General features: G+C 40.1%; 1 protein-coding gene across 1 annotated transcript in view; it reads right to left on the bottom strand.

Annotated features, from left to right (window-relative positions):
• Nucleotides 1-16,100, bottom strand: part of LOC136863484 (zinc carboxypeptidase-like) — a 103,804-nt gene that overhangs the window by 49,907 nt on the left and 37,797 nt on the right. The window contains exon 4 of the mRNA XM_067139883.2: nt 3,686-3,830. Coding sequence (XP_066995984.2) covers nt 3,686-3,830 — 145 coding nt within the window. The remainder of the gene's footprint in view (nt 1-3,685; nt 3,831-16,100) is intronic.

Below are 16,100 nucleotides of genomic sequence, written 5' to 3'. Positions count from 1 at the left end.
GGTGACACAGAAACACCAAACAGAAGATTGAGAAATAAATCAGAGTTAAACTACAACATACTTGCTGATGATATTGCCATTTCACTTCAGTCTACAGCAGGTTCCGGAGAAGTCGTTGAACGGTACGGACACACTCTTGGAGAAATAGATGAAAGGAAATGTATGTAAAATAAAAAGTCGGATGTAGTCGAATGAAGTGAGGTGATGCGGGATAGACGTGAATATGACAGAGTCAGTTAGAGTTAGAGTTGACTACATTCCAGTCTTAAATAATAATAATAATAATAATAATAATAATAATAATAATAATAATAATAATAATAATAATAATAATAATAATAATAATAATAATAATAATAATAATAATAATAATACGTTTTCTCTACCCTGCACACAATATACATATTACAAGGTACATCTTTGTTATATTCCTGGACCAAGCGAGTTAGCCGTGCTGTTAGGGGCGCGCAGCTGTGAGCTTGCATTTTGGAGAAAGTGGGTTTGAGCCCACTGTCGGCAGCACTGAATATGTTTTTCCGTGGTTTCCCATTTTCACACCAGGGAAATGCTTGGGATGTACCTCGTTTAAGGCCACGGCCGCTTCCTTTTCACTCCTAACCCTTTCCTATTCCATCATCACCATAAGACCTATCTGTGTCGGTACGACGTAAAGGAACTTGTAAATGTATATTCTGGACGGTCTCCACTAAATGTCAGTGTCCTGAACATCATCATTTGGTATCTTTAGCTTTTTCTGCAAATCCTATCCATGTTTTCTTATGTGATTTACGCGTCCTGAACACTTTGCAATACTGTTCGGCTACATAAGGATACACATTTTCACATTTTAGGTCGAGAATTACTCAGTTCACCAAGTAGTTATCGAAACTTTTTTTGATGGAATGCTTATATTCAAAATCAGTGACGAGATCACCGATTCTCCTTCACACAGTCATTACTCAAACGTCCGAATCCTTGGCTGAATGGTCAGTGTTCAGGCCTTCGGTTCAGGGGTAGTGATGGGACATTACTGAATCGATTCGTTTGATTCCGTTCACGTTACTGAATCGATACAGTGATCCGATTCACGGCTCATTGGTCACCGCTCCTACTGCATCTGTGCAGTATGTGCTGGTAAGACAGCAGCAACAGCATTCAGTGCTCGCAGCTGCCATCTGGTCTTCATACTATGAACTCCTTTCTTAGAAAAAATGCTAGATGTACAGTAGCCCGCTGGTTTTCTGATTCAACATACTGTTATTGCGTCTGTCCACATATGATTTAAGTCTTGTGCAACGATGTGACATATGAACTGAGAAAATACTGAGCCGTTCTTCCCAATATAAAGCAGGTACTTTTGAGTGGTCATGAGCATGACTCATAGTCATAGGGCAGGCTAGAGTCGAGTTTAATTGTCAAATGTCAACTAAGTTATAATACTAAGATTCATTAAACTAATAAATAGTATAACCTAATAGCCTACCTACTTACTAGCTACTTCAGAATTATGTTGTGACTACCTTTTTTAACACTGCAAATAAATCCATCTATTATTTAAACCTCGCTGTAAGAAGAGGACAGTGAATGCAAATGGGTATTATTTTCAAATGAGCTGAACTCGAGTGTCCATTTTAGCATACGATTCTTTCAGTGTAGCATGGCTCACTGTATGTCACGCTGCGGTGAGCCGATAAGGAGCCGTGCGTATCTTGTGTCTTACTGAGCCGGTTCGTTCACGATTCTTTCCGTGTGCCATGGCTCACTGTATGTCTCGCTGCAGCGGAAGCTCGGCTCTCCGCGTGTCCATTGAGCCGATAAGGAGCCGTGTGTATCATGTGTCTCACTGAGCCACGCTCGTTCACGATTCTTTCGATGTGCCATGATTCACTGTCTCGCTGCAGCGGAAGCTCGGCTCTCCGCGTGTCCAGTGAGCCGATAAGGAGCCATGTGTATCATGTGTCTCACTGGGCCGCGCTCGTTCACGATTCTTTCGATGTGCCATGATTCACTGTCTCGCTGCAGCGGAAGCTCGGCTCCCCGTCAACGTCCAGTGAGTGCGCCACTCAGCACTGTCCGCTGGGAGTAAACTGAATCGTGTGCCGTGAGCTCGCCGTTCCTGTGAATCGATTCACTAGGACACTTGAATGAATCGATACACTGCTTCGAATCATGCATTCAGTAGCCAACACTATTCAGGGGGCCCTGAGATCAATTGTCGGCTGGGTCGAGGATTTTAAACGCGTCTGATTAATTCTTTTGGCTCGTGGACTGGGTGTTCGTGTTTGCCCCAACACTTTCCTCTTCATATACAGACAACAAACCCCACTACCAACCACCAAAAAACCACCCTCCGCGTAGGGTTGGCGTCATGAAGGGCATCTGGCCGTAAAACAGAGCCTAATCCACATGTGCGACACAGTTCGCACCCGCGACCCCACCAAGGTGTAGTAAAACCGGTAGAAGAAGAAGATCGTCATTAGTCAAGCGGTGAATATCTTCGTGCCTACAGTATGAATTGACAAACGGTAATCACATAACAAACTTCAAATAAGTGTTTCAAATTCCGGATAGCTTCAATCTTGAAAACTAGCCTCTTACACGCTATGTTCAATTTTTTTCCGATACTCAAACTATCGTCAACAGTTTGCTATCGCTTCTGTTGATTCTCAAATCTTCATCATTCAGTGTTTGAAAAAAACATTTGTTCTTTTTCCTCCTCTGAAACTTAATATGGTAATTTCACTCAAATTATCCTGGCCCAAATTCGAACAATCTTCAAACGTATCCATATTCATTTCTATTTTGCAGATCAGACTGTTCCGCACCTCAGAAATCTTCGTAATTTCAAATATATTTTCCCCCCTTACCGTGATTGTTACTCATTTCAACACTCAGCTCATTTAACTTTTTTCCCCTTCCATAACTTCTTTTGATATTTACTAACGACGCGGTGAATGCAAAATTATTTCCTGGGATATTTCCAAGGAATTATTGGTCTATAAACTAGAAGGAGGACTCCATATTTTACTATTTTTTAGGTTTATTTCAGACATTTTCACTAAGATTTCTTAATGTAAAGTATCTTGCACTCACGTAATCACAGATATACTTAATATACTAGATCTTACAATAAGATCAGTTGTCAAACTAGTTTTTTACGTATAATTTACTGCAGTTAATTCTAAAATATGCCCGAATCCTCTACATTAAACGACAAGGAATAACTACAACCGTATACCTTTTGCGACAATTTCGCCAGAATTTCAGGACCACGGAGTATTCTGAATGAAACTGAAAAATGATCTATATCTACTGTTCCTGAAACTTTGGATGATGTGCCGTACGTAGACCTACACACTTGACGGCACGCGCCCTATGTCTCCTTGTTCTTCATGATGATAATGATGACAACATTACTCTTTCAGAGACTTGATCAGTCTCGCGTACGGGGTGTTATCATGGATTTAGTTGTTGTCTATGTAAATGTAATTATTTGAACCTGGTACTGGAATAATACCCGTGGACTTCAAATAAGGTATTATCATAGTACTAATCTGTAGCCGCTACTAATGCCAGGATTCGATTCTCGTATCTCCTTTTGGTGTAAGTTTCCAGTCCTACAGTAGAGTTGATAACGGCTCAGCTAAAAATCGTATCACATTCAGTTGATAATAAAATATCGTACCTCCTTCTACATAGACACCAGGGTTGCCAGACTTGTGAGAGATTTTCACTCCCCTGATTTGCCGCCCCTCGAAACTTGAACCTCCGATGATTAGGGAAGCGACACCAGAATGTTGTTTGATCAAAGAATCCATCCAAGAATACATCTGAAATTTCAGAAAAGATGTGCATTTCAGTTTAGTGAAAGATCGATACAAACAATCGTTAATTCAAATATATTAAACCTGTGACACATACAGCCCATTGAAAGCCTGCCAAGGCAACTGTTTCCCATAGAGATAGCATGCAAGTATTGAAATGTCACACGATCGGCGCAGGAGTTTCTCAATCCTACAGTTTGTGTTCAATCACTGGGAAATTATTGTTATCCTTATAGTAAAATTTGGGATCCAAATTAATATTAATAATAAAATATTACGTTACAGTCTCTATTAATACGAGGACTGTAAATAAAGTAGTTGCTATATTGATAGAAAGCAATATTTAATAAAGTAACAAGTAAAAGTGCATTCAATGTAGTCACCCGCAAAGTTTTGCCAAATGTCGGGAAGCCGTTGGGGACAGTTGGCAAGGCGTTCTCTGTTGAAGACAGCGACGGAGCGCGTTACTGCGTGTAGTAAAGCTGTCACGTCGGGAAATCGGTGAACTCGGAGGGGTTCCTTCAACTTCAGAAACAGTTCGAAGTCAAAAGAGCTCATGTCTGGTGAGTACGGAAGGTGTTTCAAGACCTCCCATTGCCACCGTTGCAATAAGAGCTTGATATTTTTGCGAGATGACGTTGTAATGGAACACGATAGGTCGATCGTCTTGCAATAAAACGTGGAGGTTTGCGCTGCGTAGTCGGACACAGATGTCGCTCCAGAAATGGTAATAGTAGTCACTCTTGGCGGTTTGTCCCTCAGGCACAGCATGCGTAAGAATAACACCCTCGTAGTCACAAGTCATAATCAGCATAAGCTTCACCGGACTGGGTTCCTCTCGAAATTTCTATGGACGTGGCGAACCTGGGTGACATCATTGATTCGACTGACACTTTAATTCAGGCTCGTAGGCTCGTGCCCACTGAGAAGGTTCCTTGACTCACTTACTAACTTTAAAAACATAAAAATCTCAATTTAAATGAAAAATATGAAAACTAAAATATTCATTAAATAAAATACTCAATCGTCGGACCTTGCACTCACACTTAGTTCTTACCCGATTACTTACACATATAATATTTGACGGGCGCCAGCTACAACTCAGTGCAGCAATAATAGAATGAGAATCTTGAATATCTCTAGGGTGTGGGGTAATAAGCTTATTTTGACAACATACCATATAGGTTCTGGGAAAAGGAGATTGTCGTTTTGTTTCTCCATTAAATTTGAGATTATATAATCAAACGATAAATTAATTTGATAGAACAAAATATATTCTTTAAAATTGTATAGAAAAATAGTAAGACCTGCTACGATAAATTAGATGAAATTATAAAATTATGGCATTGCAACTGAAAGAAACTCGGCATTAAATCTGAATTCTTCTTGACCGGACATTTAAAATTTATACAAGAAATGTATCCCTCACTGGTTCACTTGACTGTACCTTCAACACTTTGAGTGTAATTGCGACGTATTCCTTTGAGTTGGTGTTTTGCTGTAGGTGCATCAAGCCTAATTTGGTGATGTATCCTTTTTGTTTCAGTGACGACTAAGTATCCATTTGACTCCTGCTTCTCCATCCAGATTACTGACTACTATCATCTCAGTACAACACTTCTTGGTAATTGTCTCCATCCATATGACTTCTTGGGAAGTCTGTCCTTCTATATGACTTCATGGCAAGTCACTCCTTCAATGTGACTTCAAATAAGTGACCGACTGAGGCCTCTCCATCCCTTTGACTCACTCACTGTTTACCATCCATTTGACTGACCGACCAACTGTGGCCTCACTCTCCCAATGACTGACGCTACAATATACAGCCAGCTTATATAGACATTAGTTGACACACCTACGCAGTATCCAGAAATAACTATGATATACTCCCACCCCGCTCCAAATGTTACATATAATGGTGAAATTGCCTGGGGCATGCTAGGTTTCTCAAAAAAAAAAAAGATCTTACCGCTAAATGCATACGATGACAGAGCGATGACTTGGCAGTTACGCTAGCAGTATTGCAACATGTGCGTTGCAATGTCAAAACTTATTACAAAGCATATCCATATATGATATTATGTAGCAAGTCTTACTTTACATGGTTAAATGCTAATATTCACACACATATACATGCACAATAAATTAAATACAATCATGCAAGAGAAAATCATTACAGAATTTAATTGAACAATAATAATAGTTACAGACATAATAATAATAATAATAATAATAATAATAATAATAATAAAACAGATAGACTATCACCTTGTAACGAGATTTGAACCGTTACACCACGTCTCATCTATGGCGACAATACACTACAGAAATGCGTCTTCTTCGTTGCGGTATCTGCCCAGGTGGATGCCAACCAGTGCATTCTGGTGCCATTTCTGTTCGTCGATGAGTTGATGTGGAACCCAACGGGGCGCAATTTTCCTCGTGTTAAGACATTTTGTCAGTATGAGCCACACCGTTTGATGACCGAGACCAACCTGTACGGATAATTCCCGGACAGTCCATCGCTGGTCAACGGAAACTAGACCATCCACGATGTCAATCTGATCTTGAGCAATGGACGGCCGACCTGTGTGGTGTATATCCGCGGCCTCATTCCGACCCGCATGAAATGCCTTGACCCATCGTGCAACCGTCCTATACAGTAATGCATTCTCGTCACAAGCTTCACGTAATCTTCGATAGCATTTTTATGCATTTTTGCCACAAGCAACCTTAATTTTAATCCACGAACGCTAATCATCTTTTGAAAACATGCTTTAGAGTGGTGAAATTGATACTCTTCACTTCAATGCCACACAGCAACAACACTTCCAACTGGATGCCCATCAGATGCACACTACACATCACAAACAGCGCCACCTGACAGCTGCCATATCCTACTTGCTCATGTCCGATCTCCTGCAAGTGTCTGGACTACGTTATCACTATGCTTACAACTCTCGTATGTGAAATTTATCACATGTAATAATATAACCTTATAACTTGAAACATATTCATATCATATTCTTGAATTACTACTTCATCTTCATATTATGATCTTTCCTAATTTTAAATGCACCACTCAAACTTATTCGGCAACTAATGCCATTCCACGCCATCTCTCCATTGAAATGAAATGGCGTATGGCTTTTAGTGCCGGAAATGTCCGAGGACAAGTTCAGCTTGCCAGCTGTAGGTATTTTGAATTGACGCCCGTAGGCGACCCGCGTATCGTGTTGCGGATGAAATGATGAAGACGACACATACACCCAGCCTCCGTGCCAGCGAAATTAACCAATTATTGTTAAAATTCCCGATCCTGCCGGAAATCGAACCCGGAACCCCTATGACCAAAGGTCAGCACGCTAACCATTTAGCCATGGATCTCTCCATTGACAGCTAGGAGCATACCGCTTAGTCAAGCAACTCGCCTCCTTTCTCCGAAGTCTTCCCAGCCCAAAATTTTACTACATTTTCACAACACTACTCTTTCTTCGGAAATCACCCATAACAAATCAAGCTGCTCTTTTCTGAATTATTTCCAGTTCTCGAATCAAGTTCCTGATGAGGGTCCCATACACTGGAACCATACTGCAATTGTGGTCTTACCAGAGACTTATATGCCCTCCCCTTTACATGCTTACTACAACTCCTAAATACCCTCTTAACCACGTGAAGAGATATGTAATCTCTATTAACAATCCCGTTTATGTGATTGCCCCAACGAAGATCTTTCGTTTTTAAACACCTTGGTACTTACAGTGCTCCCCATGAAGAACTTTCAAATGTGTTTCAACGGTTGTACCTTTCCTATCCCATCGTCGCCGTAAGACCTCCTGTGTCGGTGCGACGTAAAGCAAAATTGTAAAACTAATATTCTCGGAGATATTTGGAAGTTTGTGAATATTGTAATCATAGTGAATATCTATATTATTAGTCCTCGTACGGCAAAAGTGCAAGAAGCATAAAAGATCAGAATTTATATTTAGCATAATTTTTATTATTTTCGATACAAGGGTAAATTTGATATTTCCTGCTTTGGCCCCGTTAATATTGCTACGCCACTGCATACTAATCACGTAACATTAAAACCATATAGCGCAAAACAAATATTCCTAAACTTAAGTACCGAGTTTTGAATTTCTGAAACACAATCAATCAATCAATCAATCAATCAATCAATCAATCAATCAATCAATCAATCAATCAATCAATCAATCAATCAATCAATCAATCAATCAATCAATCAATCAATCAATCAATCAATCAATCAATCAATCAATCAATCAATCAATCAATCAATCAATCAATCAATCAATCACCGGCGATCTGTATTAAGGGCAGTCGCTCAAGTGGCAGATTATCTATCTGTTGTTTTCCTAGCCTATTCTTAAATGATTGCAAAGAATTTGGAAATTTATAGAACATCTCCCTCGGTAAATAATTTCAATCCCTAATTCCCCTTCCTATAAGCGAATATCTGCACCAATTTGTGATCTTGAATTTCAAATTTATCTGATTATCCACTGTTAGATGCGCTTTTGAAAGGTCGGCTGTTGAGAGTGCTCTTGCATTATCGTAGTTAAAACGTATTGAAATGGTTAAATTGTGTGTGTGTGATCCATTTAGAGCTTTTGTATATTGGTGTTTAGTGCTTGTTGGTAGAAATTGGAAGTAGTGGTATTTATTTGAATTTAATAACAAGTAGTTCAGTTGGTGTTCAGTAGATTACGTTTTCTAGGTTAAAGTACTTTGTTTCAAATTTAGGTTTAGGTAATAATATTAACTCTTCTTTTATGTTTAAATATCTGTAGGTTTGTTGGTATAATACTTAAAAAGGCAGATTGTCATAAGGAGTTGTAACTTCAGCAGCTTTTCCGGAATTTCGTATACAGTAGATATCTGTTCGAACTATCACGAAGGTAATAATTTATTCAATTAAACAACACGATACGCCTGTAAACTTCGATTTAAAATGAAGTTAAAGATAATACACGTTATTTCACTTGATAATTACTCAACAGTCTTTGGATTGTTGACGATTGTCTGCTGCACACCAACTAGATCAAAGAGAATATTGTTGCTGAGTAATCAAATACATGAACCACTTGATTACTGTATTCCGATAATTTGTAGACTTTGCACCTCCGTTTATTCATCGAGTAAAAGTTAATAATAAAATTCCCATGTCCCAATAATATTGCAGTTCCATATCCCGGCGTACTTTTAACCGAAATTATTATAAACAACCTCTTAATTTTCACCATTTAAGGACACATTTACTCTCCGTCCCATGTAATAGGGAATATAATAGTAATCCACCAGCTATAAAAATCATATAACCACATTTCAGTTGAGAATTGCAGTGTAAATACGGTATATTTAGATGACATCTTGCCTGTTATATTCGTATGTATCTATTAGAGCATAGTAGGATAACATAGTACTGATAATAAACTGTCTAAGCAATTAGCATTGTTGGTAATCATTGAGCACTGTAGTTCTTACGAAATACAAAATTGCAATATTCATTTCTGTTTGTGCTTAGTAGTAACTTATTGTAATTAGGATACATCTGAACGTAGTTTAAAATTATTGCGGTGTATTGTATCTTATTAGAAATTAGCGTGCTTGTTCTATGGTAAAATATTTGTACAGTATAGCAGAAGTATCTGTAGAAACTGACTTACTTGAATTCTGTTGATGTAATTATGATACGTTTAACTGCAGTTTATAATTGTGTTATTCTTGTGTATTCCTTTCGGTATTCAGTCATTAACGGCAGTTTTGTCCTGTTGGGGTGTTGTACGATAATAATATTGTACGACTAAGTAGTATTGTCGTTTACTGTAGTAGTATATTAATTACCTTATTGTAGTGTGATTTTTGTGTACTATCCTAGACAATATTTCTTTCCTTTCAATTTCTGCACATATAAGTAATTTATTGTTTCCTTTTCCTTTCATTTTTCCGTAAAGAATGGGTAAGGAGTGCAAGTGTAAGAACTGTGGGACTGGCCAGGCATTAAAGAGTATGAGGGAGAAGATGGAGGGTTTGGGAGAGATAATTAGGATTCTCTCAGAAGACAGGAAGGGAGGTAGGCCTCCATCGAACAATGTACAGAATACAGTAGGTATAAAAGAAGGATGGGTGGGAAAGGGGGCAATTGTAGAAAACAGGTGGTCGAATGTTCCATGGGGAAGGAGATTGCAGGCTAACGGCTCTATTCAGGATCAGAATCCAGGACAGTTATCTGTGAGAAATTGGTACGAGTCACTGCAGGTAGAACATCAGAGGAAAGATGATGAACAGGGAACTTTTGCTGAGAAGTATGGAAGTAGTGTTGTAAACAAGGTTGGGTTACAAAAAACACAACTTCTTTATTTGCTTCACATGTAAAATTACAATATTTTTTTTTTTGCTAGTTGCTTTACGTCGCACCGACACAGATAGGTCTTATGGCGACGATGGGACAGGGAAGGGCTAGGAGTGGGAAGGAAGCGGCCGTGGCCTTAATTAAGGTACAGCCCCAGCATTTGCCTGGTGTGAAAATGGGAAACCACGGAAAACCATTTTCAGGGCTGCCGATAGTGGGGTTCGAACCTACTATCTCCCGAATACTGGATACTGGCCGCACTTAAGCGACTGCAGCTATCGAGCTCGGTAAATTACAATATTTACACTAACAAAACTGAAAGTTATCTCGAAGCAAATTGAACTATGAATTTGGAGAAGGAGTCTGTCTTTGTACACTATATACACGTTGGAGTATTCACGTTCACTACTATTTCGGAAAGATAGTCCTTGTGACATGAAAAGTTCTTGATAGTCGAAAACTATCAGAAGCACTGACGTAAATATCTCAGAGAGTCCTTCTTTGTTGAAGTGTCTGAGTTCATTAACGTAAGTTCAATGACTGAAGAGTTCCTACTTAGCGAAACTAAGTCGATAATGGGAGCTTGCATTAGCTAGGGAATGATAGTGGCTTATAATGGTAAGGCTGGGCATGGACAGCGGAATAGGCAAGAGGAGCGGTGACCCGAGGTGAGACCTCTTACTGCCAGAAATTCAGTCCACCTGGCCGAAGCACATTTTCAAGAGGAGTAGCCTCCGTGCTCGACGTAGGGTGTATTCTGGAGCTGGACACCGGGGTCAGTGGGCGTCTGGACAGGCTAGGAGCTCCTTTATATAGCACACACGACGTTCCAGGCACGCGCACTGAGGGCTGCGCGTCGAGGCTCGAAGAATAACACACTGGCACGCGTGTAGCTGGCTGGCGGATCGAGAAGGGAGCGACGGACATACAACAAGTAGGAGGAAGGGAAAAGGTAGGAAAAATAAATGTGGAGTAGAGGATAGGAAAAGACCGGTGGAACAGGGTCATGGGGGAGAAAAAAAAGAAGGAAGTACCTTCTGCAGCTGTCAGGAAAGATAGGGCTAACCAAGAGAGGAGGGGATCAAATGAGGTGGGTAGTGTTGGGGCTCTGGTCATGGGGGAATCCACTGTTAGACATGTGGGGAAAGTGTGTGGAGAAAAGGGAACCAGGGTAGAGTGTTATACAGGAATTACACTAGTGTCCAAAGGTTAAGCATAATCACTAAACGAGGCCATACTGCCTGATAGGAATGTCAGACGGATTGCTTAACAAAGCTGAATCATACAGAATATGTCACACAACTGGTAAGAAAAAGAAAACAACGTCAGAAAGTTTCTGATAGCTAAGGTACACCTTTGAGAACAACTAACAAAATTTGACAATGTCTCCCATGCTATTAATAGGGTGTATGGTTACCCCTAACGGCCACACATGCTTCCCACCGATGTGGCATGCTATCAAATGGTCCAAGAGCTCTTGTGGCAGTCGATCCCATATATTTGAAAGGGCAAAGGTCTTGGAGGGTCCTTGGTGGAGGCTGACGTGATGCAAATCGCCTCCACAATGCATCCCAAGCATTTTCTATAGGAATCAGATCCGCAGACCTCGCTGGCCCGTCCATGCGATGAATGTCTTCCCCAGCCGGAAATTCATCCACCAGAGCAGCGCGGTGCGGTCGGGCATTATCGTCCATTGAGAGGATGCCTGGACCGGCCGCACCTCTGAAGAGTCGAACATGTGGTCTCAGTACCTCGTCCCTGTATCTCCAAGCGTTAACAGTGTTCCTCGGACCACCCATGAAGATGTGCAGGTCAGAAGTACTGTACTTATCTGATTATTCTTTGCATGAAGGAGCTATAGCAAATCAGTGGAGGGTTGCTATAGTAGCCCCTGTGTATAAAGGAAAGGGTAATAGACATAAAGCTGAAAATTACAGGCCAGTAAGTTTGACATGCATTGCATGTAAGCTTCGGGAAAGCGTTCTTTCTGATTATATTAGACATGTTTACAAAATTAATAACCGGTTCGATAGAAGGCAGTTCGAGTTTAAGAAAGGTTATTCAAGTGAAGCTCAACTTGCAGGATTGCAGCAATTTATAGCAGTTATCTTGGATTCAGGAGGTCAAATGGACTGTATCGTGATTGACCTGTCTAAAGCATTTGATAGGGTAGATCATGGGAGACTACTGGCAAATGTGAGTGCAATTGGACCAGACAAAAGAGGGACTGAATGGGTTGTTATATTTCTAGAAAATAGATCTCAGAGAATTAGAGTAGGCCACGTTTTATTAGATTCTGTAATAATTAAGAGGGGAATTCATCAAGGCAGTATTATTGGATCTTTATATTGTCTCATTTATATAAATGATATGAGTAAAGTGGACTCAGGGATAAGGCTTCTTGCGGATGGTGTTATTTTGTATAGAGTAATCAATAAGTCACAAGATTGTGAGCAACTGCAACATGACCTCGATAATGTTGTGAGATGGACAGCAGGTATTGCTATGGTTATAAACGGGGTTAAAAGTCTGGTTGTGAGTTTCAAAAATAGGAAAAGTCCTCTCAGTGTTTATTACTGCCTTAATGGAGTGTAAGTTCCGTATGGAGATCACTGTAAGTACGTAGGTTGGGCTAATAACATAAATGGGATAGTAAATAAAGGGTACAGATCTCTGCACATGGTTATGGGGGTGTTTAGGGACTGTAGTAAGGGTGTAAAAATGAGAGGGCACACAAGTCTCTGGTGTGACTCCAACTAGCGTATGGTTCCAGTGTATGGGGTCCTCACCAGCATACTTGATTCAAGAACTGGAGAAAGTTCAGCAGCTCGATTTGTTTTGGGCGATTTCCGACAAAAGAGTAGCGTTACAAACATGTTGCGTAGTTTGGTTTAGGAAGGCTTGGAAGAAGGAATACGAGCTGTTCGACTAAGTGCTATGTTCTGAGCTGTCAGTGGAGAGATGGCGTGAAAGTCATTTGTAGACGTATAAGTTTGAGTGGTGTCTTTAATAATAGGAATGATCACAATATGAAGATAAAGTTGGAATTGAAGAGGACAAATTTGGACAAATATTCATTTATGGGAAGGGGAGTTAGGGATTCGAATCACTTACCAAGGGAGATGTTCCATAAATTTTCAATTTCTTTGAAATCATTCAAGAAAAGGCTAGGAAAACAACAGATATGGAATCTGTCACCTGGGCGTCTGCCCTATACAATAGGCCTAGATCAGTAGTTATTGAGGAAAAAATTAACAATCCTTGCTACTTTTAAAAACATCTCTCATACTTTTTCGTCTACTAATGTCATTCCACACCATCTCTGACAGCTCGTAACATACCACTTAGACGAGTAGCTCGTCTCCGTTCTCCCATGTCTTCCCAGCCCAGACTTCGCAATATTATCGTAACGCTACTCTTTTGTAGGAAATCACCCAGAACAGATTGAGCTGCTTTGCTTTGAATTTTTTCCAGTTCTCGAACCAAGTAATCCTGGTGAGCGTCCCATGAAATGGAACCATACTCTAGTTGGGGTCTTACCAGGGTCTTAATGCCCTCTCCTTTACCTCGTTACTACAATCCCTAAATATCGTCATAATCAGAGGTCTGTACCCTTTATTTACAACCCAATTTATGTGATTTCTCCCATGAAATTTCTTTTAAACCCCTTTTCCGTGATTATGAAGTCAGACAAGAATCGTATGGAACATCATTTTTTTTCAATTTGTTTTACGTCACACCGACACACATAGATCTTTTGGCGACGATGGTATAAGAAAGGCCTAGGAGTTTCAAGGAAGTGGCCGTGGCCTTAATTAAAGTACAATCCCAGCATTTACCTGGTGTGAAAATGGAAAGCGACGGGAAACTACCTTCAGGGTGCCGGCAGTGTGGTTCGAACACACTATCCCCCGGATTCAAGTTCAAGGCTGCGCTCCCCTAACCACACTTGAGTGGTACCTACAGTACTTACACCTAATGCAGGATAAAATCGCGGTATGAGGCAGTGATTTGAGGTATGCAGACAAAATTATTATTTTATTTATATATGTTAGCATTGCCTCATTTTAGGTCATTATGTTATTGCAGACGTGGACTCTGACCACAACTTGTTGGTAATGAAATGCCTTCTGAAGTTGAAGAAATTGAAGAAAGGAAAGAATGCAAAAAGATGGGATCTAGACCAGTTGAAAGAAAAGAGTGGTTGTTTCAAGGAACATGTTGCACAAGGACTAAATGAAAAGGCCGAAGGAAACACAGAAGAGGAAGAGTGGAGAGTCATGAAAAATGAAGTCAGTAGGGCTGCTGAAGAAATGTTAGGAAGGAAGAAAAGATCAACTAAGAATCAGTGGATAACTCAGGAGATACTAGACCTGATTGATGAACGACGAAAATACAAGAATGCTAGAAATGAAGAGGGCAGAAAAGAATACAGGCGATTAAAGAATGAAGTGGATAGAAAGTGCAAGGTAGCTAAGGAAGAATGGCTGAAGAAGTGCAAGGATGTCGAAGGCTGTATGGTCCTGGGAAAGGTAGATGCTGCGTACAGGAAAATCAAGGAAACCTTTGGAGAAAGGAAATCTAGGTGCATGAATATTAAGAGCTCAGATGGAAAGCCACTTCTAGGGAAAGAAGACAAAGCAGAAAGATGGCAGGAGCATATCCAACAGTTGTATCAAGGTAAAGATGTAGATAATTTGGTTCTGGAACATGAAGAGGCTGTTGATGCTGATGAAATGGGAGACCCAATTTTGAGGTCAGAGTTTGACAGAGCTGTGAGTGACCTAAACAGGAACAAGGCACCTGGAATTGATGATATTCCCTCTGAATTACTGACTGCCTTAGGAGAAACCAGCATGGTAAGGTTATTTCATTTAGTGTGCAAGATGTATGAGACAGGAGAAGTCCCATCCGATTTTCGGCAGAATGTCGTTATACCTATTCCCAGGAAAGTCGGTGCTGACAGGTGTGAAAACTACCGCACCATTAGTTTAGTATCTCATGCCTGCAAAATGTTAACACGTATTATTTACAGAAGAATGGAAAAACAAGTTGAAGCTGAGTTGGGGGAAGATCAATTTGGCTTCAGAAGAAATGTAGGAACACGTGAAGCAATCCTGACTTTACGTCTGATCTTAGAGGATCGAATCAAGAAGGACAAGCCCACGTACATGACATTCGTAGATCTAGAAAAGGCATTCGATAATGTTGATTGGACCAGGCTATTTATGAGTCTGAAGATGATAGGGATCAGATACCGAGAACGAAGAATTATCTACAACCTGTATAAAAATCAGTCTGCAGTGATAAGAATCGAGGGCTTTGAAAAAGAAGCAGCAATCCAGAAAGGAGTGAGGCAAGGCTGCAGTTTGTCCCCTCTCCTTTTTAATGTTTACATAGAACAGGCAGTAAAGGAAATCAAAGAGAAATTTGGAAAGGGAATCACAGTCCAAGGAGAGAAAATCAAAACCTTGAGATTTGCCGATGATATTGTTATTTTATCTGAGACTGCAGAAGATCTCGAGAAGTTGCTGAATGGTATGGATGAAGTCTTAGGTAAGGAGTACAAGATGAAAATAAATAAGTCCAAAACAAAAGTAATGGCGTGCAGTCGAACGAAGGCAGGTGATGTAGGAAATATTAGATTAGGAAACGAAGTCTTAAAGGAAGTAGATGAATATTGTTACTTGGGTAGTAAAATAACTAACGATGGCAGAAGTAAGGAGGACATAAAATGCAGACTAGCAAAAACAAGGAAGAGCTTTCTTAAGAAAAGAAATTTGCTCACTTCAATATTGGAATTAGAAAGATGTTTTTGAAGACTTTTGTGTGGAGCGTGGCATTGTATGGAAGTGAAACATGGACGATAACTAGCTCAGAAAGAAAGAGAATAGAACCTT

This window comes from Anabrus simplex, chromosome 2 (genome assembly GCF_040414725.1).
Source record: "Anabrus simplex isolate iqAnaSimp1 chromosome 2, ASM4041472v1, whole genome shotgun sequence".
In the NCBI taxonomy this organism is placed as follows: domain Eukaryota; kingdom Metazoa; phylum Arthropoda; class Insecta; order Orthoptera; family Tettigoniidae; genus Anabrus; species Anabrus simplex.
This window is presented reverse-complemented; position numbering and strand designations above follow the sequence as displayed.